Source organism: Crocodylus porosus, unplaced genomic scaffold, assembly GCF_001723895.1.
Source record: "Crocodylus porosus isolate Cpor-Errol unplaced genomic scaffold, CroPor_comp1, whole genome shotgun sequence".
Lineage (NCBI taxonomy): Eukaryota > Metazoa > Chordata > Crocodylia > Crocodylidae > Crocodylus > Crocodylus porosus.
In genome coordinates, this window is record NW_017728910.1 from 15200645 (window position 1) to 15227936 (window position 27292).

General features: G+C 41.7%; 1 protein-coding gene across 1 annotated transcript; it reads right to left on the reverse strand.

Moving 5' to 3' along the window:
- Positions 1–4916: 4916 nt before the first annotated feature.
- Positions 4917–27056, reverse strand: NCEH1 (neutral cholesterol ester hydrolase 1). Its single transcript, XM_019532743.1, is given in 7 exon segments — positions 4917–7282; positions 8196–8367; positions 13733–13802; positions 15000–15228; positions 26719–26923; positions 26925–27028; positions 27030–27056. Coding segments are annotated over 7 exon segments (1425 nt in total). The 3' UTR covers positions 4917–6664.
- Positions 27057–27292: the final 236 nt, after the last annotated feature.

Genomic DNA, 27292 nt, shown 5'->3' on the forward strand with positions numbered 1-27292 from the left:
GGATAGAAGTCAGGCTGATGGGCCTAGAGTTAGCCGAATCCACTTTCTTCCCTTTCTTGAAGATAGGCACCATGTTGGCCTTCTTCCAGTCTTCGGCCACTACACCAGAGCGCCAGGAGTTTTCAAAGATCCGTGCCAGGGGCTGGACTATGACGCTCGCCAGCTCCTTGAGTACCCTGGGGTGTAGATTGTCAGGGCCAGCTGGCTTGAAGCTTCTCAAGGTGTTCCTTGAAGTACATGAACACCTTCATGAATGCTTATACTGTTTAGTGATAATTTACCTGAAAGTAAAACTGGTAACAAAGCCTCATTGTCAAATCTAGGGGGTCCGTATCAATTTTGACATACTCTTTAATCTGTATTTGGCTTCTGCTGTTATAGTATCTTGTGGATTTGTATTTTGAAGTCTTCTCTGTATACCCTCTGCTTACAGGTCTTACAAGAATAGAGTTATATAAAAGTAGCAACACCCAGCTTGAAGAAGTGATAAAACTACAGAGCAGGCCACTTTCAAAGCAATGCCAATGGTGTGAATGAAGTAAAATGTTGTCAAAGAGAGAAAGTATGTGCTTCAATGAATACATCTCTGACTGAATAAAGAAAATACTTTCAAAACACAGGGAAACAATACTGGTGCTGGGACCCACAGAACAAATGGGATCAATGTCAGTCAGTTGACGGAACCGCAATCAAACAAGAGAAGGTCATCTAGCAGAACAGTGACATGGGATGAAGGCCTTCTCTTTTGAAAACAAACATCCTGTCTTCAATATTTCTTTAGCAGCTTTGCCTTTCAAGACAACCTCATTGTACTAACTGATTTCCATTCAGTAAACATTATAGCATCAATTTAAGCAGCCTATTACATACCTGAAAACTCACAGTCTTTCACTTTTAGGATACAGGTAGTGAAAAGTTTTGAAAGTACACTCTATTACCCATGCCAAGTATACTGTATTACCAAGAAGAATGACTTTGCTTACTCATTCTGGTAAAAAAATAGATATACAAAATCCATTTTGTTTTATTTATTGAATCTTCGGTTTGAATTACACACTTGTATCACACCTGTTAATTGGACCGTACAAGATCTTTTCCCTGGCTGTGGGAAAGATGCTAAACTGGTCATGCATGCATAAGATACTAAATGAACACACATCAAGTATGTTGTCATTTTGGTTCTTGAACATCTTCACAAGCACAAAAACATTAAACTAATTGGGTTTTATTTATATTATTACCTGCAGATATTAGCAGCTTACAGAGGCAGGGTTTAACTAAGTTAACCCACTACTTTGTCATTGGTTGTTTATTCAGATAATCATGGTGAGTCTTTGTAACAGATAAACAATATATACCCACAGCTTAACAACAAATAAAAGTCACAAAATGGCAAAACAAATTCTAAACAGCATTTGAAAATAGTTAAAAACAAATTCTGACTTAGAAACAAAAGTGGGCCCATTCTGCTCAAGTTAGGGACATAATTTTTCTATAGGGCATAGCATTACAAGACCATGATTTTCAGGAAGTAATGACCATCTACCTCCGTGAAAAATCAGGCTTTTAAAATGATTCAAGTTGGACATCTAAATTCTCCCTAAAACTCTGGCCAATGCCCTTCCTGGAGAATTATTAATATCACTTCCCTGATGAGTGAAAGGACTGTAACTACCACTGGCTCTGTTATATGACCCACTCTTTGGTTTTTCAGGGAACACAGAATTTAACATTGTTTCTGACAGCTGTAAATAACTTCTTATTCTGGATGGCTAGGAGCTAATATGCATGGGGAAGAGAACAGATTTTCAAGAAAATGCTGACAGTACTACTTCACCAAAAACCCAATAGCTGAGTTCTTTGTGCAGTGTCTTTTAAATTAGTTTTTTAGTTAAATATAAAACACTGAAAAATAAATACTGGACCCATGGCTAATTGCCATGAATTCCCATTGAAATGAATAAGGAACAGAGTTCAGTACCTTCTAGTAAAGACCCTGCATGATTTGAGACTGGAAGAGTCCAAGTAGAGATTATTCAAAAACTGTTGATTCACTGGAGTAAAATTGATGCATTGTAACATGGATTTACCTTAATCTCTTCCTGCCAGGGATCAGATTTACATAACAATGAAAACTGGATCAATTGTGCTTTCTGCTGAATGATGCTGCTGTGAGCTGGAGTTACCATGACCCTACAGCAGTTCGACTAAGAACCAAATATAACCGGTGAGCTTCAACGAAGGGGTTTGTGTAAAAAAAGGGAAAAAAAACCTAGAGAAAGGAGACAAGAAATAGGAAGAGACACGAATGATCCTAAGGCTTACTTTGTGGTTTACAATTCCTGGCAAGTGCCTTGTGTTACCTTACCAAGATGTCTCAGAGCTGTAACTGACTCCTTGTAATTTGCTACATACAGAACGTGTCCCCTATCCTTACAGCTACATATCATATACTTGAATTACTTCACAAGGTGAAATCAGTTCAGAACTTTGATATAAGAAGTTGTTACTGTCACTTCTATATTGCTGCCATGGATTTTGCCCTAAGATAGTGGTGACTGGGGGTCTATTCTGTTCCACCTATGGTACATCTAAGTCTCAGTATTAAACATATGTACTTGTTTAGCACAGTATTAATGCTCAGATGAAGGTAAGTCACATTTTACCAAAAGTGGTAAGGAGGAGAAGGAAGACCCATCCACATTTGCTTAATTATTTTTAGGGACTTGAACAAGGTGGAATAGGATCCCACTTAGATGCCTTGCCTACATACTGCTTAGGTGTTCAATAGGTGGAACAGGGTCTGGCCCTTAGTGAATAAATGTGTTCCAGTTATCTACTTGCTTCCATTTCTTGTGCTATGAATATTACATGCTTCAGTGCAAGAGGAACTTTACAACCAGCTCCATAAATATATATTCTAGCTCTGCTATCCACTTCACTAGAGTTAAAAAACTTCAGTAGTTCTATTATACCTTCATACTAGGGATTTTTAAGTCATCCATAAACATATGCTAGTTGAAAACTTTGCAAGTAGGTTTCAGGCCAACTTTATGATCACAGTGCATAACCTTGCGATTACAGAAATACTAACTTCTGATTTTTTTTCCAGTACTATAGTGGCTTAATGTTTTTGGCTGAAATTTTATATGCCTGTAGGTAACTATATATTCGGTTATTTTAGTATTATGGTTTTTAGTTTAAGAACAAAGCTAAGTCAAAGCCAAATGTTAAAGTTCAGTGTAAAAATCTCCTTTTGATTTCAGAGCGCTTTGGAGCAGGATCTACGTTATGCTTTGCCATGGCTTTTGAGTGTATATACTAACTTTGGTTGGCATTAGTTGTAAGTCTGAACAGAATCCTGTCCAAATACTCCTGAAACTGGGGATTTGAAATCCAGAGTAGAGTTTGAACCTTCCTACATCTTGGGATACTTGGATACATTGGCCAAACTCTGCTTCAATATACAGAGATGTAAAGCTAAATTACTGGCCTACTAAATTTTATGCCAGCAATTTATTTGGTCCCTTATGCAACTGTGAACTCAGTGAGAGGTTCATTTAAAGTTGCATGACATAATATGGATCATGACCTTATCCAATGGCTAGCTTTTCTTGAGCCACACAATATCCTGATTTTGTTATGATACAATATAACCCAAGTTATTCTCCTTTTAATTTATGGGCAGTTTGATCCATCAGGCACATGGGGCATTTTTATATGTCCTCTGGGAGGCACATGGGGTAGGAAGAGGATGCTTTAATTAGCGAGCACTTTTAATTAAAGCACCCGAGCGCCACTTGCATCAGCGCCCCCTGTGCTGACAAATGGCAGTAGGGCACTTTGAACTAAAGCTCATCCAACGAACTTTAGTTCAAAGTGCCCTGCCACCATTTTTTGGCATGGGGGACGCTGATACATGTGATGTCAGAGACTGCTGGAGCACGTTTTATTTCTGTGCTCCAGCAGACTCGATTAATCAAGTCCACTCCAACACGCTGGATTTCCAGCATGTTGGAGCCATGTATAGGAGCCCACAGGTTTTAGAAATTTCTAGAACCCTATGCTAGAAATCAAGTAATAAAAAGTTCCATCATAAGTTGACAAAAGCCAGGAAGACTTACTCACTGCCTAGGTCTGTGCAACAAGCAACTTGGGGTATATCTACACATGCATTTAGGTGCGCCTAAATGTAATGGGCATTAGCTTAATGCTCATTAAGGCAATTTATTCTCATGTCTACACATGTATGCATTAAAGTGCAGTAATGCTGTGCATGCAGACTGACATGAGACTAAAGTTAGTTCCAAGTCAATCCATACATAGCGTTAACATGCCCGAATACATCTACACATGCGTTAATGCGCTTTAGCTGCTCACACCTAAATTTGATACCTGGTATTACATTTAGGTGCAAATAGCCTAAAATCGCCATTTTAAAGGAGCATTAAGGCCACGCATGTGTAGACACGCATCCTTAATGCACTTTAAATTGGGCTGAAGCACCTTAAGTTGGCACGTATAGATGCACCCTTAGAGAATGAATCAAAAAGTTAAGCTGCCCTCAACAAAGCACAGGTTACTGAATGGCACAAAGTAGCATGGGACCAGACAATAAAATAAACTGTAGAGGTGAAAATTCAGCTCTTTCTATGCCATCTCTGATCTGTGCCATATCAGAGTGCTTCAGTGATATTTGTGAATTACTGTTCACAGTATCCTGGTGAGGTAGGCATGTATTACTCCCTCATACAGGAGAAGAAACAGAGGCACACAGAGATTACATGATTTGCCCAAGGTCACACAGGAAGTCTGTGGCAAAGCTGGGAATTCAACCCCACAGCCCTGCTTTTATTACAAGACTCATTTCTCCCTTCCTCATCCTAGCAGTTCCTGGCTTTTGCTCAAACTTTTTCTTTTGCATGTAATAAACATTATGCAGAATAAACACTGTTGTAAGTAGCTTCCATTTCCTTGTCTTACAAGTTCAGTCATGACTCTCCAGTTATTTTCCATAAACACTGTTGTAAGTAGCTTCCTTTTCCTTGTCTTACAAGTTCAAGTCATAGTTCTCCAGTTATTTTCCATAATAGCCAAGGCTATTCTTTTCTGAGATTTGGATTCGGTCCATGGTAGGAAGAGATGCAGCAGAGTTCCAGGCTGGATCTAGACTGCAGATTCAAGCCTAGCTCTTGTGATTTTGCTTGCTTGCTTCCAGCAAGCATGGAAGACAATGGACTGGAAGCTACAAGCACAGCAGAAACTCAACAAACAAAAATTCCTAACATTAAATACAAACATTAGTGCAAACTACAGGAATTATTTTTAGAACACTTCATATTTATTTTAAAGTGGTCATAAAATTGAAAAGGCTCTAAAGCGAGACACAGGCAGGGCAGTTAGCCAAAAATGCAACCGTAAAGTGGTAAATTCATATAAGATCTAGTTCTACACATAACCTGATAACTAATACCTACTCCCATTGTAGTGGCAAGACGCTGGTGGTGCCTTTTGACTGTTTTTTTACCTGTGTGGACTTTAGGGTGGTTATTTTGTTTGCATAAAGTGCTTTGTGTAAGCCTTTATAGCAGGGGTTCCCAACTGTTTATAGATATGAGGCAGCCCTTGGAAAATGCCAGTTCTTAGTTTTCACTTGGGTTTTTTTTTTAATGGAAAAATAGTAGATCAGTTTTTCTGTTGCAAAAGGACTCAGAAAAACCGTAATAGGTCAGATGATTTTAACACTTTGGATCCCTGTTTAAATCTCTCAGTTCATCTTGTGAATCATGTTTGCACACCTAACAGTGTTAACATTGTGTGATACCCTTGAAAGGATCTCAACTGTGGCACACTAGTCGAGAATCACTGTTTTACAACACGTATGTGTAGAAGCAGTGTACCTTATAGGCCCCATGTTATCTCTCTTAAAACCAACAGACAGACTTCCCTACGCGACTTCCTTTTTAAAAGCTATTTAACCCTGCGTTGGTTTAAAGGAACTATCATAATAAGGGCCAAATTGCAAAGCAGTTTCCATTTTTGGCTAAGAAGCCTGCCTTTCAACTGCCTCAAAACTGGAAATAAAAAAAATTAATAAATAACAGTAAGTCTATATCCTTAAAGGCCCAGTGCCTAAATTCACTGTTGAGCACCTTCACCACTTTTCAAGGTGGAGGGGCACCCACAGCATCCCTTGGCTTCTTCAGTCAAGCATGCGGATGCTCAGCCAGTCTGAAAAGTAGGCTTCTCCTAGTTAAGTGCCTAAATAAAAGATTGAGATGGCTAATGTTAGTGACTCCATTTTGAAAACCGTGGTCTTTGTCTAACAGTAAGTAGCCAGACTTGAAAATTCTGGAAATTTCAAAATTAAGTTTCAGGAATACTGATGTACTTGCTTACATCTGCTCAGGATTTATTCATTGTGGCAGCAATTAAGGCACCACCTGAAACTCACATTGACTAGCTTTTTAAAAAAGCATTTTACAAATTGCTATACCTGTCAAGGCTATTCAAGCTAATGAACCAAGCAGTTAGTGGTACACAAAATGAAGGCTATGACACAATCTCGAATGGATGATGTCAGAGTAAAAGTGCGCATTTTTTTTTGGAAGCGGCGGGCTTTAGATAGACCACTTTGTGCTTTCTAGAGATAATTTTTCTTCCTTCAAAGGTTTTGATCAAGCCATTTTATGTAGCTCTCCCTGGTCCGAAGTCCCGCAGAAAAATCAGTAGGCCAGACAGTGAAGATCATGCAGCCATGAAAGCAGTCCTCAAAATGATCCAGTGTGACCTCCACACCAGCGTTCTCTAACCGTTTTGCATACATTACCCCATCATCTCTAAGGACGTCATTCTCACATGTCAGGATGTAAGTCTTTGGTTGTAGTTGCAAAATTTCTTTTTCTGCTAGCAATGGACTTGCACGTATATCAAGTAGTTCAGGTATTTCCCGGAGGATTTCAGCCTTCCCTGTGGTTTGTATTACAGGCTTGTAGTTCTTTTTGAATACTGAAGGGAGGAGAGAGCTCCAGTTCAGATGTCCCTTGTAAGGAACAGCCTGGCTCACATCAAGGGCAGTATGATTGTTAATTACCATTGAGTGGGCAAAGTCAGGATTACCATTGAAATAGTCTATCCAGAACTTTATCATGACAAATCGGGGAAGAACAGGCATATTCATGTTCTGCCTGTACGAAGGGGTGTTAAAATCGAATGCCTGAAGGACTGGATAAATCAAAGCCTGCAGTTTTGGTTTGTTAGTTACACTGGTGTCTCGACTCAGCTGTAAGAAAAATGGAAGATTGAATGAAATTGTAAAACAAAAACAGTCATTACTCTTCAAACTTAGATCTTACAGTCTTGGTCTCACTGAAAGGAATTCCTCTAGGATGGAGGTGGACATCTATTTGGTGTTTGATAGCCACATTCTCTTCTGGTATAACTCGAGTGGCAGACAATTTTGCTCTTAATCTGAAATTTTAGCAGCCTAAACTTGGTTCTGCTCTCACCTGACCCAGTTCTGCATCACTGAACAATGACACTACAACTAATTTACACCCATATTAAATGAAAGAAAAATTAGGCATGCAGATGCCAAAAAAGTGTTCTGTCATGGCTGCTGGTCCTCAAGAACTAGCTGAGCCGGATTAATGCAACTTTAAGACTGAGCTGAAAATTCACTGTCCCAGACACAAAATCAACTTGTTTATCAGTGGTTAATGATATGATAAAAGATGATGTTACCTTACTGAACTATCAATTACTACTTAAATATCCTAACCAGATCACAGTCCTCTTAATTTAAATTAGAAATTAACATAGAATAAGTAGTAGGAAAATAATTTTTTCCCTACAGTTGGGCTCTATCATGGAAAGGCAGTTTGAAAGACACTGTTTTTGATGCAAATAGAAAGAAAATATTACACTAGCAATTTTTAAACCCTTTGACAAAGGATTCCAGGTGCAAGAACTGTACAAAATTGGGAAATGAATTTATGAATTAAGCACATATGTATTCAGTTAACCGTGGACCAATGAGATGCACACAAGAACAAAATGTAAAAACATGCAAATTGGGTACGACCCTTTAAATCCAATAAGTTACCTTGTGATGATGCACCCCAAATAACCCATATCCCCCTGTGCACCACTGGATTATGGGCTGTTCTAGTGTTAGAGATAACAGCAGTTGTTACCTGCTGGCACACAGCAGCAGCCAAATTCCCTCCTGCGCTATCACCAGATATTGCAATTCGACCTGGGTCAACTGAGTATTTTGCTAGGACATCAGGCTGCAAAAAATGCTTAGCTGCACGGAAAGCATCGTTGAATGGCTCAGGGAAATGAACCTTTGGGACCAGCCTGTATCTACAAAAAGAAGAAAGAGAGGCTTCTGTAGAACAGTCATTACTCAAAAATACCTTTCTAGAAGGATTACAATGTACTACCAACACAACAAATATTGTGTTCTATGCAGTTTAAGTATTATCAGCAAAACAGAAGGCATTAAATACTCATGTTGTATACATACACCCTCTACAATGTTAAATCCTAATAATGAAAGATTAATGCTCACCTAAAAGGATACAAATAAACTAGGAAATATTTATTTAATATTATATACCACAATATCTGCTGGTAGAGGAAGCATCACAGACATTAATGAATGCATCCTTGCTGTGCCTTTGCAAGTTAGATATTGTTAAAACTTAGAGGACAGAATGAACATTCAAAGCTCTTGATATGCTGGAAATATATAGGGTGATATTTAGTACAGACAAGTGTAAAGTATGACACTTAGGAGGAGCAACCAATCCACAAATACAAAATGGGGAAGAGCTGGCTAGGCTGAAGTATTGCAGAAGAGGACCAAAGGTTACAGTGCATCACAAGCTGAATATAAATCAATAGTATAAGGTAAAAGAAAGAAAAGAAATAAAGTTAATAGAATAGTAGGATTTATTAACAGAAGTGTCAGATGCTATAGTAGGAAGCGATTTTTCTATTCTATATAGCCTTCTTCATCTGGAGTACTTTTTCCCCCCCAGTTTGGGTCATGTGTTTTCAAGACAGATATAGACATGCTGCAAGGTCCAGAGGAGAGCAACAAAAATTAATTAGGACTAGAAAATATGATGCATGAGGAAAGATAGGAAGACCTGGGATTAAGTTAATCCAAAGAGAAGACCAAGGGAGTTTGGACAACTGTGTTCAAATACAGACAGAGTTTTTATAAAGAGGATGGCAATCAATTGTTCCCCTCATCCATAAGTGACAGGACAAAAATTAATAGCTTAAACTGCAACAAGGGAGATACAGTTTGGGTATAGAACAATACTCTGACAATGCAGGTGGGCAAGCCTGGGAAGAAATAACCTAAACCAGTTGTGCACTCTTCATCACTGGATGTCCTTAAGTGCATGTTAGGCAAACAATTGTTGGGGACAATTTAGATGGGGAGGATCCTACCTTGGGCAGGAGGCTGGATTACAGGAACTTTTGAGGTCCGTGCAAAAGCTATACAATTCTCAGATTTATATGCTCCAAGACCTCCTTGGCTCAAATTGAAAAAAAAAGAGTTTTGAAATTATCAAAAATGTTGTTCTAACACGTTCTAAGTGAGAATTCCAGTTATTTGGTTCTAAACATATTTAGAACACGTGTAAGCAGATAAGGTAAAACGAAAAAAAAATGTAAATGTAAATGGTCAAAATCCAAATTTTGTGCCATTTGGGACAGGGAAATTTTGAGATCTCAAACATTTTTGTGCAATAGGAAACATGTGTCCTACTCGCCTTCACTGTAGCTTAATTTGTTTTCCTTCAGCTGCATCTAAGTTTCCCTTAACATGCATTAAAGTCCAGTCTGTTTCATTTGATGTTTCTCCAAGCAGTTTTGTAACACATGCTGGCTGAACTGCTGCTTAAATCTGTCATGTGTAATCTGTTATCAGTCCACTAGAGGTAGTAGAAAAACCACTGTTCTCTGCTGTACACAGCAGAGGGGAACCTGCTTTCTTTTGTATGTTTTTCCTGTTTGGACTGTTGTGAGCAACCCGTCAGTCAATCATCCCTGGCTGGTGTGCAGGGAAAGCAGCAGCCAGCATTTGCTCTCTTCCAACCTGTGAGCCAGATCACCAAAGTGGGATTACATGTGACAAGCTCATAATTAAAGCTGGTGCCCAGTAGGTGGTATAGTAATATAAATGTATAAAGCCAGGCAAGTTTGAAGCAAAATGTTCCCTGATCTTCTAGATATATAAAGACTGCTAATTCTTCCACTAAAGAAGTTAATGGGACAACCTTGGATATTTCATTGTCTTAAAATTGCTGTGGTTACAGAAAACACTCTCAGAAAGATACTTTTAATCACTCAAGGTTTTAACCTCTCTCTCTAGAAAAGGATTAATTACATTTCAAAATCTCCTGTTTTTTTGGAGTTTGAGACAAGTGGCTTATTCCTAAAGATATAAATGAGTGCTAGCTGGGCACTGCTTTGAAACTACCTCACTCTCAACAGCCATTAATAATGGCAGGTAGCACCAGTAGTCATGATCATGCTTGCTTTATTTCATAGTGCTCCTAACTGTTGGGGTCAGTTAGGGGCCCACAGGTCAGGTTGAGACTTCTGACCTAATCTTTTCCAAGTGTCAGGTGATCAGATGCTTTTTATCAGCTGTATAGCTCTCTTCATTTATTGTGAAAGCCCCATAGCAGGAACACATGCCCTTGCCATCAGCAACCGTGATTGGTTCTTGCTGTTCTCTTAGGATCTTAAGCCTTACATAGACTAAATGTTTGTGATAAGAATGTGTTAGTCAACGTACGCTAATGAAAGCTGTATCTACATTGAACAGTTAACCTGGGTAATTCCTACCTGGATCTCAAATATTAGTTTAGCTTAACATGAGTATGAAGTTTCCAGCAGAAAGGCCCAACCTGCATTTTACTGCATCCCTACTGTTTCTATGCTTGCCCACATTGTCATGGGACATATCCCACAGTTCTTTGTATGGAGTTGCTCCATGATTCTTTCCCAATATATTTTGCCAATTACAGGAATACCTGTCTGTCCTCCAAAGGAAATTGTGGCTAGGATACTCGAGGATTATTAACATTTGGATTTTGCCAGCATCCTTACTGCAAAGTATGTACGCATGTTTGGGAGACGGTTCCAGCTGAGCTAAACTCAGCTTGAGCTTTAACCTATATTCCAGCAGTTCAAACAAAGTACAGATTCATTGCTCAATGGAACATGTATTTGATGGTTTTGCATGCAAATAGAAGTAGGGTTTAGTCAAAAGCATATAGAAGCATAGACTAAGACTACATTGTAGGCAGATCCTGACATGTCAGGCCTTAACAAGCTTCAAACACTGTATCTTAAATCCCAGTCTAAGCCTTATCTTACTTCCTCCTCAAAATGCAATAGCATATTTGATCTTGCTACTCTTGCTCTATGTTCTTTATTACCTATAAAGAGGTGACTTGACTTAAATCTGGGACTTTAGTTTAACCCCTCCAGTGGTATAGGAACAGGTATAGTAAAAGTGTCATCCTGATAGGTCCACTCATCTTAGGTATTGTATTATCATCACATAGACTGCCTGCCTTTGTGATATAAGGACATACAGCTGTGGAACCTGCTACCCTTTAACACCCATTTTAGAATGACCCCTCCTTGCTTTTATACACCTACAAGTACATTTTTCCTTCCCCCAGACCAAAAAGGAATCTTTAATATGTGTTGCTTCCAGACAGCATTTATCTCCGTTCCTCTCATTTTTTCTTGCATCTGGCCATCTGTTCTTCTCAAGTTGAGGAATATTATTTTTCATTTCTAGTGCCTCAATTCACAACTGAAAGACACAAGTCACACTCATATATAGTGCCCTTTGTGAGTAAAGATGTAGGAATGAGAATTAAAATGATTAATTGTATCAGCCAAATCCAGCTAAGACTTCCTGATGTATTCAAAAAGTCAGTTACATTTTTTACACTGGAGCCTATTTGTTCAGTGGTGCCTAACTTGACCTGGATGAGTGGCATGGATCCAGTACATAGGCTAATATCCAGAGCACAGGGCTGAACTGCAAACTGGAATGTAAAGCTGCATCAAGCTGGAATTTGGTAGTGATATCAATTGCTGCAGCACCCATGTGCCAAATGACATGGCTACATGGGCTGGATCTAGTACCTGGGCCAGGTGTTGGTTATCCCTGGATTTGTTCATTCAGATACCATGTTCTCAACACAGGTTAGAAGTGATCTGACCCAAAAAATGCACGCAACTGAAAGGCAGGGGTCCATGTGACCACTTTAATATTCTACTAGCTGAAAGTTTTGCATTTAACAGAAAATCAGCTGTGCAAAACAAACTTGAGGCACAAGACCAAGATAAGTAGCTTTTTCAATTCCTCAATCTTCTGGGACTTTAGAAAGCAGATGGAATATTACATGACTTTAAGTGAGAGCAGATAGGTTTTTGGGAGTCCCCTGCACAACAGATTGGGTATGTATCATGCAAGTGAGATGTGCAATTAAACCAATGAGAAATCAAATTAGACTGCACTAATTGAGTATAAAAGACTTGATTGAGAGATACTATGGTTGGGGAGAGAAGACAAACAACAATAACTCAAGAAAACAGGCAGAATTACAGCATCCTAAACAATAAAAGGAATAATAAAGGGGTTTGAATGTAGTGATAGCTACTTCTCTGCAATGACCAACATCTGTTCTTTACTTCGGTAGTTATTAACAGAGACAATAAAAAGTGCTGAAAAGCCTACCCCTTACAGTATTCATTTCAATATAGTTTATCAGTAAACATCAAGTCAACATAATGAGACTCAAATTTCAGCACACCAATGGAGAACTTGAATGACTGCATTAAGTGCTTTGCTTTTGTGAATGAAAATGTTAAATTTGACAAGAGGTAGTCAAAATGAAGTTGCAGCATGTTTAGTGGCTTGAGAGGCTAGTCCAACTTATGTGGATGCCTCTATCCAAAAAGATGCCTTCATTCTTTACTGCCTTGTCCCTTGGATAAAGCATATGGCTCCAATCAAAACTATGGAATAATGCGGTTGGCAGAACAGCAGAAAGCCAGGAGGCTTCACAGCATATTTAGGTTTAGGAGCAGTGTCCTACAGTTTAAACTCTTGTTCTTGGATGGACATGAAGCATTCTTAATTTGAACCTGGCTCACAAATCTCGAGTTCCAGCTGGAAAGTATAGTGGCAATGACCATGCACAATCCCAGCAACTGAATAGAGAGATTGAGTGATGCATGTTTCTACTTCCCTTCAAAGTGTAGACGATAATGTCTGTGTCTGTATGTTGCTTTAAGGATCATAATGCAAATTTTAACATGAGTGATTTACTCAATCTTAGGCTAAGAACTTCATATGCATCTACAATATTGAATAGACAAAGAATTTCTTAAAGGAAACAATTATAGTGGCTATCCCTATTCTTGTTCTACAACTGGATTTTAAATAGCTAGAACAACTGATGGGGCCATAATTAAAATCATATTCAGAAACCACGCTCATTTTCATTGTCAGTTAGAAGGACCAAAAATATCTTACTGCTAAAGAGACTGTTTTTCCAAGTTAGAACGATTTAAACAAGTCATAGAGATAAGATTAAAAAAAAACAACCCTCGCTCATTTATACAGATATATATTTATAAATACCTTAAATTATTTTATTGATTATAGATTACTCACTCAATTGACACAATTACAGCCTTCAGAGATTCTGTCATGATTTTACAGAGATTGTTATAGGAGCTTGCTCCTAGAAATAAAAGAGCCATATGTTAATGACGGACTGTTCCAAGTTTATTAACATTTTATATGGCAACACATAAATCTGGATTCATAAGAAGGATCAATGAAAATAATAAACAAGAATCTCAGACAATACAATGATCTCATTACTATCAGCAAATCTTTATGTAAATGTAAACCAGTAGAATGCAATGACTGATAAAGCACGACCTGCTATAGAATGAACAGAAAATTCCTGCCTTCAAATCATAGGTTCATCATCATTTTTTGTACAACTTCCAGCTGGTCATTTCATCTGTCTACCTTACCTTTACCTTTGCCATGGAGGTAAAACATGCTACTGAGTCATCACATACACAATCACTTTATAACAGCTTGCACACTAAGTTTAACCTTGCTTTTACTAAAGTGAGTAATCCTATTAAAGAGACTATTCACTTAACCTGGCAGCAGGATCAAGACCATCCTATTTCCCAGGACTTATTTTCTATAATTTTGGTCTTCTTTGGCTACTGAATGCTTATTTCATGGGGGATGTAGAATATGCAAATATATTAAGTACCCAGTCTCAAGATTTAACTGTAGTATGCGTGCCACTAATTTTTACAGCTCACGAACTGCGAGGACGCGTTAGTCACAGCCGAGTTATAGTGATTTGAATGAAGCCCAATAGAATGGATGCAAACATTTTGCACAGTGGGAGTGCCATGCAAATTGCTACAGAACAAATAAAGCTGCTCTAGCAGGCGTCAGAACAGCTGCATATGGAAGCTCTTCCTAAAGAGACTCGCTGGAGGAACTTCTCTTAGAGCAGAAAAGGCAAAGCAATGTTTAAAATTACCACAATTGAACGCCACAGGCCAAACAGCATGGCTGGATCAGTGGCTGTGAGATCACTGTCTGCAGCCATCGATGGAGTGATACTTCTGTGGCCAGGTAAGACGCCCTAATTTTTAAGGTAATTTCTGCAAAACAGTAATTATTATTTCTTCCCAATATGTTTGTAGCCCACATACTATTAAAGGATGCATTTTATTCTCTTGTCTCATGTGGCACAATCAAGATAGCTACTGTTGGACCCTCTTTTTTAAAATCAGGTACGTCTCAGCCACATTTCCAGCTCTGGGATGAGGAAAGATTTTGCTTACAAACCGCCCCGATCAGAACACACTTTAATTCTATTTAATTAATGATAGAGTCATACTTGCACTTGCCAAGGCCCAACCTCCACCATGGATATAAACCACGCTGCGCCTTAGTGCCTTATCCTCCTTCTTGGAAGGTTCAAACACTCTGACTTCTACTCCATCAAACTGGGTATCTTGGATCTTCACCAGTTCAGAGGATGGGCTCTCCAATTTGTCAAGGACACCAATCACATAATTGAGGACTGTCAAGTGATGGCTGAGTCTTAGATAGTGAACCAGGTTGCACTAGGAAAGAATTAAAGAGAATGAGATGACAAAAATACATGGTAATCACTTGTATTACTCACAAACTCATCCTACCTCATTTAATGGTGTTTGATGATATGTCAACGGCAGTGCTTGCAATGAGACAGACACCAAGAAAGTGATGGTAACAAAAGACTTTTCAGTTGTCATACCACTGCACACGATTAGCACCCCCAAGACTGAGATGTTTGAAAAGTAGTTAGACCAGTGGTTTTCAACCTTTTTTTCATTTGTGGACCTCTAAAATATTTTGAATGGAGGTGTGGACTGGTTTGACTTGCAAGTGTGGGTATTCATATACTTTTGACTGATTTATAATCGTTCACAGATCCCTCAGACATAGTCTGCAGACCACCAAGTGAAAGCTACTGAGTAAGACTGTATGAGAAGCCTCCCTAATACAGCAATATGGAGCCCTGAAGTACTATTCACAGCTCTTCTGGTACAGGGCAGTAACACCTGCGTATACTTCCAGCTAAAACAAAAGTGTTTCCAGCATTTCCAATGAAACTATGGACCTCTAGTCTAAGTTCTCTACCACTGATTTTATTATTCTGCCTTCCTTCTTACATCTTGAAGCAGTTTAAACTGCTAACTTAACCTGTGTCTACATCTCAGTTCACTCATTTCCAAATTTATTATAAGCATCTGCTTCATGGCAGCAGCGACCACAAGATTTAATCAGTGTTTAAAAAGCTTGGAAAAGAAGACATAAGCACCGAGTAGTCATCTTATTCTATGTAAAAAGAGCTGCCCTGAAGAATGAACCTTTCTACCGAGACTTTTCCTTAAAAACCCAACAAAACAAATCAGAAACAAAACAACTGCCTCCCTCCCCCAGCTACTGACAATAAGGTTGAAAGCAGGACAGTTGTGACAGAAGGGAAGGAAGTTTTCAGGGAAACTGGTTTTCACCAGGCAGCCCAGCCTGCATTGACTCGCTGAATTCCCTAAAATGAGGTCACACTTCTAGGAGTAGGGTCAGCTGATGATCTTCTTTCAGCCCAGCGCCCTTTGTTCTGGTGAACTGCAGTGGCCTAACCTTTCCCTTCCTCATGCCTTAAACTGCAGGCTCTCGTTCCACGTTTGTTTTCTGCAGAAAAGATAAAGCACCTACATTAACCAGCTTAAGAACTCCTTCCACTTGAACGGTAGAGGACTGCTTCCCAGTATATAAATTACTCTATTTCTATAGCAGTTGTAGTTGTAATACAGGATTCCCCCCACCCATGCCCTGCAAGGTCTACAGACAAAGAGATGATATCACCCCAAACTACCAAGTGGGGAGTACATCTCCAAGGGCAAAGCTGCTAGTGCTTATTAAAGAGTGGCAAGAAGGGTTTTGCCATTTTGAACTGCCTGAAGCATGCCAGAGCAGTGGTGACCAACCTTTTGGCCCAGTTGGCCAGATTGGCAGTGCCTGGTCCATCCAGGAGCCAGATCCAGCCAGTGTGCTTGCATGGCCACCATCTCACAAAACAGCCCCAGTGCAGCCCTGCAGGGGAAAAGAGCTTGTTCTGGACCACAGAGAGGGAAGGAAGGGAGCATGGCCCACCCATTGGAGAGGGAAGGGTGCGTGGCTTGGATCTGACGCAGGGAATGGGGGTTGGGGATTTGGCAGGGGGAGGCTGGCCATATTAATAGCCACTGCTCTCCCCCACTACAAAATTTCCAGACGTCTGGGGAGCCCTGCGGACGATAGCTCTGTGGGCCACATTTGGCACAGATTGAGCACCACTGTGCTAAGAAATGAGCAAGAAACTAAGCCCTTTCTAGCCATTTTCAGCAGGTCAGTGTGGATCTGGGTGGTACAGGAATAGTAACCCTGACCAAGGTCTATGGGAAACTATTGTTACTCAGGAACACTAGTATCAGAACTGACCTTTTACTTAATGTAAACAGCATGTGTTTGGAAAGATGTCTTCACATAACTAAGGAGTTACACACATACAACTTTCTTACTTTAACTGCATTAATACAACCTCCCTAGCGTTTCTCCCACCCATACAGTCATTTCTAGATGGGAAGGAGATAAGCCATGCTGGTATACGGCATCAATATGTTAGTGTAACTGCATTCACATTAGGTTATGCTGGTTTAAAATATTTTTGTGTAAGAAACCCCCGCCCCCCTCCCTCCCCAATTGGAGTTGCTGGTATTAAACTCTGGTGTGGACCATGCCTTTTTGAAAATCATGGACAGATTCCTAAACAACAAAAATGCTTTGCAAAGGAACCTACTAAGTGTCAATCTGTTCCTGATTTTCCAAGTGTGTCTATGGGTGAACATTTCATTAGTGTTTTCTGTGTTAAGAAACATTCCTATCCGTTTACTAACCTCTGCCCTGCTGTTTTCTCTAGTTACTTTCCAGTGGTAAGACTTCCATCCTGCAGTACCACTGTATAAGAGCTTTTGGACAGAGGACAGAAGCACACTGCTTCAAGACATGCACAAAAGAAAAACCTGTTTTGGAGCAACCACAGCAGAGAAAGCTTTGTTGTTCTCTGTAGTGTTCTTGACATGGGACTGTTACCACTTCAGATTTATGACACTATTTCCTGCCTATGGCATTTTACAACATTTGGAACATCAGCATTCAGATATTTGATATACCAGAACTAGGAGAGCAACATTAATCCAGGTGCTTTATACAAAGCAAACTGATCCCTGTAACCTACTCCTACATCCCACTCCAACTATGGATTCCACAGGTAAGTTTGAAGTTTACCTAAAAGTTTTAAGGAAAACACTGTTTGGTGAACCATGGGGAGGAATCCACTTCCAAATTAATTAAGGTGACCTGCTTCAAATATGGTAATATCAAGTGGTTAAAGAAAGGGCCCAGGTTCCAGATACTTTATAAATCAAACCCAAGCTTTATATGCTGTAAAAAGTCCTCCACCACAAAAGCAGAAGAAATATCTACCCAAGCCTAGGAAATGCTGAATGCACACAAATTTTTATCTTTGAATTCCAGATCATGCTGTTCTGCATATGTTCCTTTTAAATTCTCTTAGGCCAATCTAATTCAAGGTTGCATGCTATGTTAGAAAAAAGCAAATCAGTGTGGGTCAAAAGAATTGCTCTCAGCGAAGGAATACATTTCCCTTAAGGTTCAGCAAGTCCAGTATGTTTATTAATATTTTGGTTTTGACTTCAGTGGTGCTGTGCATCTCTACCACAGCTAAAGATCCGAGACCTTATCCATCCTGGCGCGGTTGTTAGGAACAGTTCTTTTTTAACCAAAAATAAACAGTGAAGGCAATTTTGCAAGGAAATTTTGTGAAATTTTCTGCCCACTGTAGTTTCATGCAACAGCTAACATTTAACATGGTGGCTTCCAGATTATTCACTGGAGCTCACAGTCTCTCTGGACAGTTACCAGATAGCCCCAGAAGTCAGAAACATCCCATTATAAGGCTCAACTTCTGTTGGTTTTACAGAAAACTGTTTGACCTGGGTACTGAGAGGACCCAACAGTCAGGGTGTCTAAGAAGCTCTCACATGTTGTCAAGCTACCTTGACTTCATAAAGCCTCCCAGCAATCCCCACCTTCTGTACAACCCAACCAACAAAACAAAAAAGATCTCTGTTTGTCAGAGAGGGGAAGGGAAGAGAAGGCGGGGGCAGGGGATAAACCCACTTTATTTTTTTGCTTTAAAGATAGCACTTGAGAGATAAAGGTGAAAGGTGCACTAGAAATAATTCAGAGATTTAACCATCTGAATTGCTTCCTTTGAGGTTCAAAGTAGTCCAGTAAGTTTATCAATGTTTTGTTTTTGACTTCAGTGGAGTTCCCTGGATGTAGCCCTGGGGCGTCATTTGTAGGGCACTGAGAATATGCTTGCAACAACATGAGATAATGAGCTAGATCTGTCCTAATGAAAATCTGTGTAGAGCCACAGACTTGCTCCAACTCTGGGAACACCTAGTGGCAGCAAGGCTACTGGCAGATCAGTCAACACAAGCAAATAAGGAGTGCACAGGCCTTCACTGACATATGTGTGCTCACCTTTCTTGTGAAAGACTACTGCAAGTCACACTCAGTGCTTGCAGACGTCAAAAACAAGCACACAAACAAAACACTGCTTTAAACTCTGCGCATTTCTGCACCAAGCCCCACACATGTCCAGAGCAACTTAACTGGACCCAAGTCCCCCAGTGTCAGTATAGATCAGGTACTTTAAGTAGGGTTTTTTGGTGCTTTTATCTAATAGGCTATTAAATTAGTAACAGCTGATAAAGGTAAATAGGCTATTAGTAACAGCTGACTGAATCAGCTTTAGCTAAAAGTGCCAAAAAGCCTTGCTGAAGCACCTGATCTATACAGCTGCTGCAGAGCCAGGCCAAAGTTGCTGCTTCTGGTAAAGCACGGTTTGGTTTTGTTGGATTTTTTTAGTCTGTAAGCAGCCTTTATGTGTTGGATGGACAGGGAAGGAGGGGAAGGGAGAGGCTGGAAGGACAGGAGCAGAAAAGGAGAAGTAAAAGATAGAAACCAAAATTAAAGAAAATGTAAGAACTAGAAACAGGAGAGTACAAAGGTTAAAGCCGATAGTGGATCCAGGACTAGGGCAAGAGGGTGTATGGGATTGTGGCTGTGCTCTGAGCTCCAAGCTCCCTGCCCAGTCAGCATAGGCTTCTGCTGGAGCTCCTCGTGAGCAGTGAGCTCTAAGATCACCAGGTGACTGCAGTGGGGTGCAGCCAGAGCTTTTGCATGGCTCCAGAGCTCAGGGGAAGAGCACTACTGCTATTTGCTCTTGCCTTCCATCTCCCTCTCCACTGAATTCAGCAGGAGGGGAAAGGAAGAGACAAAGGGTGACAGCAACATTCACTTCTGCCGGAGCTGGGCAAAAGCAGGGGCTCCAGCCAAAGAGAGAGCACAACCAAAGAAGGAGTGCAACCACACTTCTTCCCCCCTGCCCCTCCACTAGATCTGCCATGCTAAAGCCCTGTTTACCCCACAACTTTTAACCAAGACTGTATTAGCAGCTACAGGCCGGGTGATCATAACCACTAACAAGAAACATAGATCAATTCATGTCCATTTAGTAGCTTGTCTTATGTCCTATGTTTTTGCGTGTTCACCTTCTGGTTTCACTAACCATGTTCTTAAGCAGCACATTCTGGGAAAAGACAGTCAGCTGTACTGGACTGTTTGCAGATACTAGGACATGATGCAAGCTGCGCAGGAATCAATGTCTGCAGATGTGTTGGCACGAGAGCCGTGGGCAAGGAAGACTGACCAAAACAATTATGCAAACGTGAGTAAGTGTTGGAATCACTCTGGGGTTAGTACAGGATGAGAAATTTGCCAGCAGCCTAAGGCTCCGTTTTGAAGCTGCAGCTTTCTTAAGCTGTTGGACTAGGTTAGGGGTGCTCATACCCCATGCCACAGGCCACATCCAGCCCAGAAAGCCATGGCATCTGACCCACAGGGCTCCACACCAGTCAAGATATTTGGTGGTGGAGGTGTGGTGCCAATCAGAACTACCACCTCCTCACTACTGCCAGATTTCCAGGCCCTGTGGCTGAATCAGCCCCCACCGCACCTGCTCTGTGTACCTTGGACTGGGCTTACTGGTGGGACCAGCCCATGGATGGGCCTAGCACCACCCATCTGGTCCACAGGGCAAAAAACGGTCAGTCTCTGAAGTACATTTGCACAAGGCTTCTAAAGTTTATGCTTAAGTTGCAGAGTTCCCTGACTGTCCAGCAGCTTAGAATGGCTGATGTGGAGAAGAGTAAAGCATTTCTCTGCAACTCCCAACAAACCCAGTTAGGATGTAGTGTAGACACGGACACAGTCGACACATCTGAGCTTAGTGCAGGAAATACTTTAACAAAGAAAAGAGCAGGCCATGCAGATATGGGGAAGCAACTGGGATTGTAATAAGGGAAAGAGATCAAAGAGAAATGCTTTAAAGGAGTGGCTTACAACAGTACTTCACTGGGCCAGGGTGCCTGTCCTCTGAATGTCAAGATTACAGAGCTGTAAGGCTGAGGTGTTAAACATGCAAGGAGCCCAAAACGCTCCCACTCCTGCTCTTACTTAGTACATGCCCTGTCCTTGGAGATACAGCCCACCTCACAGGAACCCAGCTACGCTGGGGCAAATGTATACAAGTTCCTTGCTACTGCTTAAGCTCCAAAGTTGTTAGCAATACAGAATTTTTGGTCTGGGCTTTACTTGCCACCAGTTTTGGTGACAGACAGCAACCACCTCATCCCAGCCACCAGTACATAATGCACTTCTGAGAGCTCCAAACAGTTCCACTCAGCAGCTTGTGATCAGAGCACAAAGTGCACCCTGGAAAGGTCCTAGCAGCTGAAGGAACCACAGCAGCTCGCAAGAGCCTTACTCAACTTGGCTAAATTGGTTCAACTGAGCTCCGGAGAAGCTTTGAATGTGAATGTCCCTTTAGAAGCTACCGACAGCCATCTCTGTTCTAAGCACTGAACTAACCATATTCTTGTATGCATTTAGTGACCTCCAAGTTTGAAACGATTGCAACATGCTGTACCCAGAATACGCAGTTCAGTGCAGACCAACGTGAACACAGTAGCTCAATGCTCCACTCCCTTCACTGCCAATTCAAGGCCCTTGAATTGGTCTCTGGCCATTTCAAGGTCCTGACTTGTTCTCCAAGGATATGAGACAAACTCCTTCTCTGCAGCTGCACTTGCACCTACAAGAGCTGCTCAGAGCTGATCTCAAAAGTCCACTGACATCCTGCCCCAAATAAGGAAAGTTTGTGAAAGTTGAGTGACTGAGCTTTTTCTGTAGCACATCCATAGATGTGGAACTCCCTCCTTCAACCGATGAGGACAATCCTGAATCTTAGTAGAACTGAACATAAACTATGGAAACAAACCAAACACTGAATGTTTCACAAAGTCTTAATTATTTTTCTATATCCTGGGTTTTGCACATACAGTCATTTAGGCAGTTAGATGGTTTTATCCAAGCCAACAGCATCATTGCTCTCACCATTCTGTCTTCAATGCAAGAACCACTTTTTCAGCAGAGCTCAGCTTCCACGTAGGCAAAGTTTCAGTGGGAACTGCTGGGGGCTGAGCGCCCATCAAGATATGACCCATGCATAACAGTTCACAGAAGAGAGTCGCAAACCTTTTCTCAGATAACATTCTTGCATACAGAAAGAAGCAAGAGTGACTTGGCTGGCTAAGCCTTCAATTCATTGTGTATGAGGCTCTCAGGCACTTCAGCAGACTGTGTGGCTTAGATGCATTAGCCAGTAGAAGGTCAAATATAGAGGTAATGCTGTTTACTCCCACCCTGCCCTTGACTGTAACATGCCTCAGTTTTTATTCTGACAGGCAATAGCGTAGCATGGAATGATTTTCTCGGCTGAAGAATGGTAGAGCTGCCAAACCCCTCCAGATAGGCTTTCTTGATGCCCTCCAAACTCAGCCCATTTGGCCTCCTCTTCTGGCACAGACATTCCAGTTCAGAAAGTCTGTTTGTCTTAGTAAATTAGGTTAGTCAGCAGCAGAACATACAGCACCTGGCAGCAATATTCAGAAATAAATGTTTTAGAATGGGGCATCAGGTAAACAACTGATAACTCCTGCACCCTCTACCCAGTAAAATGCATGCACATTTGTTTTACTGCTTAAAGAGCTATAAGGGATACACCTTAAGACATTATCAGGAATCCTAGCTTAGGTCTATGGCTAAATCCTATCATCATGACTCACACATTAATCCCTGTAGTTCGAGCTATCCACTTGCTTAAGGTTCTGATTACCTGAGTTTCAGCTTGAGAAGAAGCGTGCGTTTCATTTATTTCCTGTCCTAGGAACGTAGGGTGCTACTGTAAACTGCAAGTGGGTGCTTTGCCCAACCCCAAAGGAGCTTTCACTTTAGTAATGCATGAAACTATTGGTACACATGGGTTCGGAGACCGTATCTCCAAACAGAGACCGTATCTTCTGATCCCAACCCACTGATGGCAGTAAGTTTCTGATGTCTCTTCAGAGCAATGTGGCCTAACAAATAGAGCCACAATGTACTGGGACTAAGGCACTTACTATTCATTGGTCTGACAATGGCTTGCTGGGTAACCTTAAGCAAGCTATTTCACCAGTCATGTCTCAGTTTCCACAAGTACGAAACGGGGTTAATGATACAGACATCTCTTGTGAAACTTAACAGATGCACTGAGGTATCATTAGCCTTTTTTTTGCCAGAAAGCAGGGAGTGGAGCAGGAAGCACCAGTTCTGCTGCCACAGCATGGGCTCCCCACACACTGGCTACTTATTGTTGCTGCTGTAATGGCATCCCTGCTAACTCAGCGCCCAGGGCTGGTACCCAGCTTGCCCACCCCTAGTTATGCTACTGCACTAAGGAAAACTTAGAATGGGGCATATGTGGAGTGAGGTATTATTATTACTGCCCACATACTTTAAACACCTTAAGTATGTTGTTGGTCTAAAGCCAGAGATACAAAGGTTTGATTGTATTTTAATCTCATGTTTTGGGTGTACGGTCATTTACCCCAGAACAGCTGATATTTTAAAAAAAGGTTAAACTGCCAGCAGTGCTAGCCTCTTACAGGATCAAGCAGCTAACTTGGAGATTTACTGGCATAAAAAGCTATAAAGGCTAAAACATGACTGCAATTGCTTTGAAAACTAGTTATATTTGCTAGCATTTTGTATAGCTGCTGCTTATTGATATACTTAGAAGTAAACTTATCAGTCCTACCAAGGAACTGTAAATGCTTAACTGACAGAGACATACTAAAAAGGGTTTGAAGTGAATATTCAGAATAGGTGAAGGACAGTTCATGTTAGTAGAGGCAAGTGAAATCAGGTTTATGTTCTTAGGAGAAAGGATTGCAGAGGCTGCAGGGAATTTAAAATTAGAATGTTTAGCAGAAATGTCCTGCTTCAGCCTGCAAATCAAACCCCTATGGGATGCTATTGTGATAAACAGAAGCAAGCTGAAAATACATGCAAAAATAGGTGAAAGTTCAATGGTCACATTTAAAGCAACATAAAACCGTTCAGTGTTGTAACAACCAGTATGGGAGGCAAGGGAACCTTTAGTTCTACTGAAAGCATCCTCGGTAATATATACTTTGTATTGTACTCTATGCATTAAAAAATGGACTTTGAAAATAACAGACCTCATGTCTATCATTTTTATTGCACCAGCTGTATAGTTAAGAGATGCTAGACAAGTTTTTGGGCACAAAGTGCCCCTAAGCAAGGGGACAGAAGTGCTTGAAAGCTCGTCTGACATCTCTCCCAACTATACAGTTGGCCCAGTACAATTATACATCAACTGAAATCGCTTCACCTCTTGCATATTTGCTGGATCGTCACAGCTACAAAAACGTAAATAAGAAAGAATTCTTGATTCCAGACTTCTGATTTTAGCTTACGCAAATAGCGGCCGGAACACGCGCAGAGTCCATTTTTAATAGGAATCAGCCAATTCTGACATCTTGCTATCTTTCAGCTTTGGAAAGCCAGCTAATGATTTGCCAACCATTTTCTGTTTGGCAAAACAAACTCTTGAAGGGTTAATCTACATTATGTACTATATATAACAACATGTATATAAATGGATCACACCTAGTTCTGCCTTTGTTCTGTACTATCCTCACCTGTTTCCTTCTTAAGAATGGAGGTAGTCAGCTGTGTTAGCCTGAAGTCAAGGCAGGGGAGGATAGCACCTTAGAAATTAACTAGCTCAGAGAAGCATATGTTTTTGCGGGAGACAGCCTTTGTCTGATGTAGATGTCAGAAGCTGGCCATTGCTCAAGAAAGCTCATGCCTCTCTGAGCCCATTACTCTCTAAGGCAGGGGTGAGCAAAATGTGGCCCACCAGGCCATTCTATGCAGCCCATGGAGCCCCTAAAAAATTTAGAAAATTAATTAATATGCATCTGCCCTGGGCTGCCTGTCATGCGGCAATTGATGGCTTGCCAAAACTCAGTAAGTGGCCCTCTGCCCAAAATAATTGCCTGCCCTTGCTCTAAGGTGCCAACCTGCTCTGTCCTGCCTTTCCTTGTTTACTTAGGGCAGGGAGTCTTGTTCAGTATTTTTCACCCAGGAGTGCAGCATGTCTCTCTAATGTGCTATGTAAATAATGATGATATTGGTATGAACTAGAGAGTAAACTCCATATATCAAAAGTAGGAGCAGGTATTGTTTCAAAGGCTATGTTCTCCTTCAACTAGATGTCATGGACTTGAAGAAGAAATTGCCAGATCAAATTCTGTGTGTTGTTATCCAGGAAGTCCCACTACTAAATGATCACAGACTTTAAAGGCAGAAGGAGCCCACTGTGAATTGATTAAGCTTCAAGTTCACAATTGCATTATTTGAGGTGCTCATGTGGCACAAATGAAGGTCACACAAGGTTCTGGGCACTCTTTTAACTTCTGTTGAAGAAGGGATCTGTTATGGAGCCCTTTCACATGACTTGGCCGATACCCTTGAAAGACTTGGTACGTTGCGCGCGAGGAAAAAGCTTGTTCAGCTCTGATAAAGTTATGATCTTGGTCTGTGGAAAAGAGCTGAGGCACATCCATTAAAATATCACAAACTGTTTTCTAAACCTGTGCATCATATACACAGTATTAATGAGTATTACCAAAGAAAAATAGTTTTTTGGGGTTTTTTTTAGAAATGCTTAAATAGGGGCAACCCTATTGCAAGGGTCCCTCTAAAGAGATTAGGCTACAGCAGCCAAAGAGGAACAAAGTTGATACAAGACAGTTATGTAAAAGGTTTTGTAACCTCTGGTCCATACCACAGAAAAACAACAGAGGAGACATGGGGGGGGAAAGATCAGAAAATGACAGATGTGTCAGTCACAGGTTACCCAGATTCGAGCACACTCAGGGCCCCAGCACCCCAGGATGCTTCCCTCCTCCCCAGCAAACCCCTTTGACAGGTGGGCAGGCTAGCCCTGGCCTAGGAGGTGTGCTCCAGCGCCCCGAGGGCTCCTGGCCTCAGTCACTGCAGGCTACATTTTCCAGAATCAAAAGTGGACATCTGTTCACTTGCTTATCCGTTCCATCTACCAGCCCAAGGCTTTCTGACTGTCTGTACTTGGTCCGGAAGACAAGTGCGGAAAGGCAGAAGGGTTTTACTTTAGAGCAAAACCCCAAACACTCGCTTTGCTACATTAGAAAGAGCTTCCCTAAGGGGGGGAAACCATCCAGCACCTTTCCAGGTTGCAACTACACGAACATTCAGGATTTCTGCTAGGTATCCAGCAAGCAAGAGCAATGGCTGCCAAGTGACAGTGGCAGTGCCTCTTCCTTGCCCTGGCTCTGCCCTGCTTGTGGCAGCAGACAGCAGCAGCCCCCTCTCGGCTTCAGGGAGGCTGCTGCAGCGAGGGCTTCACTGCCCTGCCTGCCACCTGCCCGGCTTCCTCTGCTGCAGGCCGCCCCGCTGCCGGCTGCTGGGAGGAGGGGGCTGCTCCTTACCGTCTCCTGGATGGCCCGGAAAGAAGCATCCATGAGCATGAGCTTCCAGGGCTCCGACATGGTGCCGGGTAGCGGCAGGTAGACGTAGTAGGCGCCCAGCGCGGCCAGCGCCGGCAGCAGCACCACGGCTGTCCTCATCGCGGCGGCGCGGCCGGCTCCCAGACTCCCGGGCCCGGCTGCAGCCGGCGGGGCGGGGCGGGGCGGCGGGAGGAAGTGCGGCTCTGCCTTGCCCGGCGCCTGGGCCGCGGGGGCAGCGGCCGGGCGCCCGCTCCGGCTGCCCTGACAGGCGCGAGTCCGAGGCGGTGCCCGCGGCTCCTTTCCTCCGAGCACGTGCGCATCTTCCCCGCTCGGCGGCGCCAAACGCGGCGGGTGAAAAAGAGCTTCCCTTGGTTAGGCTTCAACTCAGCTTTCATCTGTGACCTTCTAATTCCTGTATTAGGAGGGAGAGTAAATAATCAGTCCCTGTGTGCTTTCTCTTTGCCGTTTAGCAGTTTTGCAAACCCTTACCTTGTCTCTTTTCCAAACCGAATGGGCCTGGCCTCGTCAGCCTCCCTCCGTACCACTAACTGCCCCT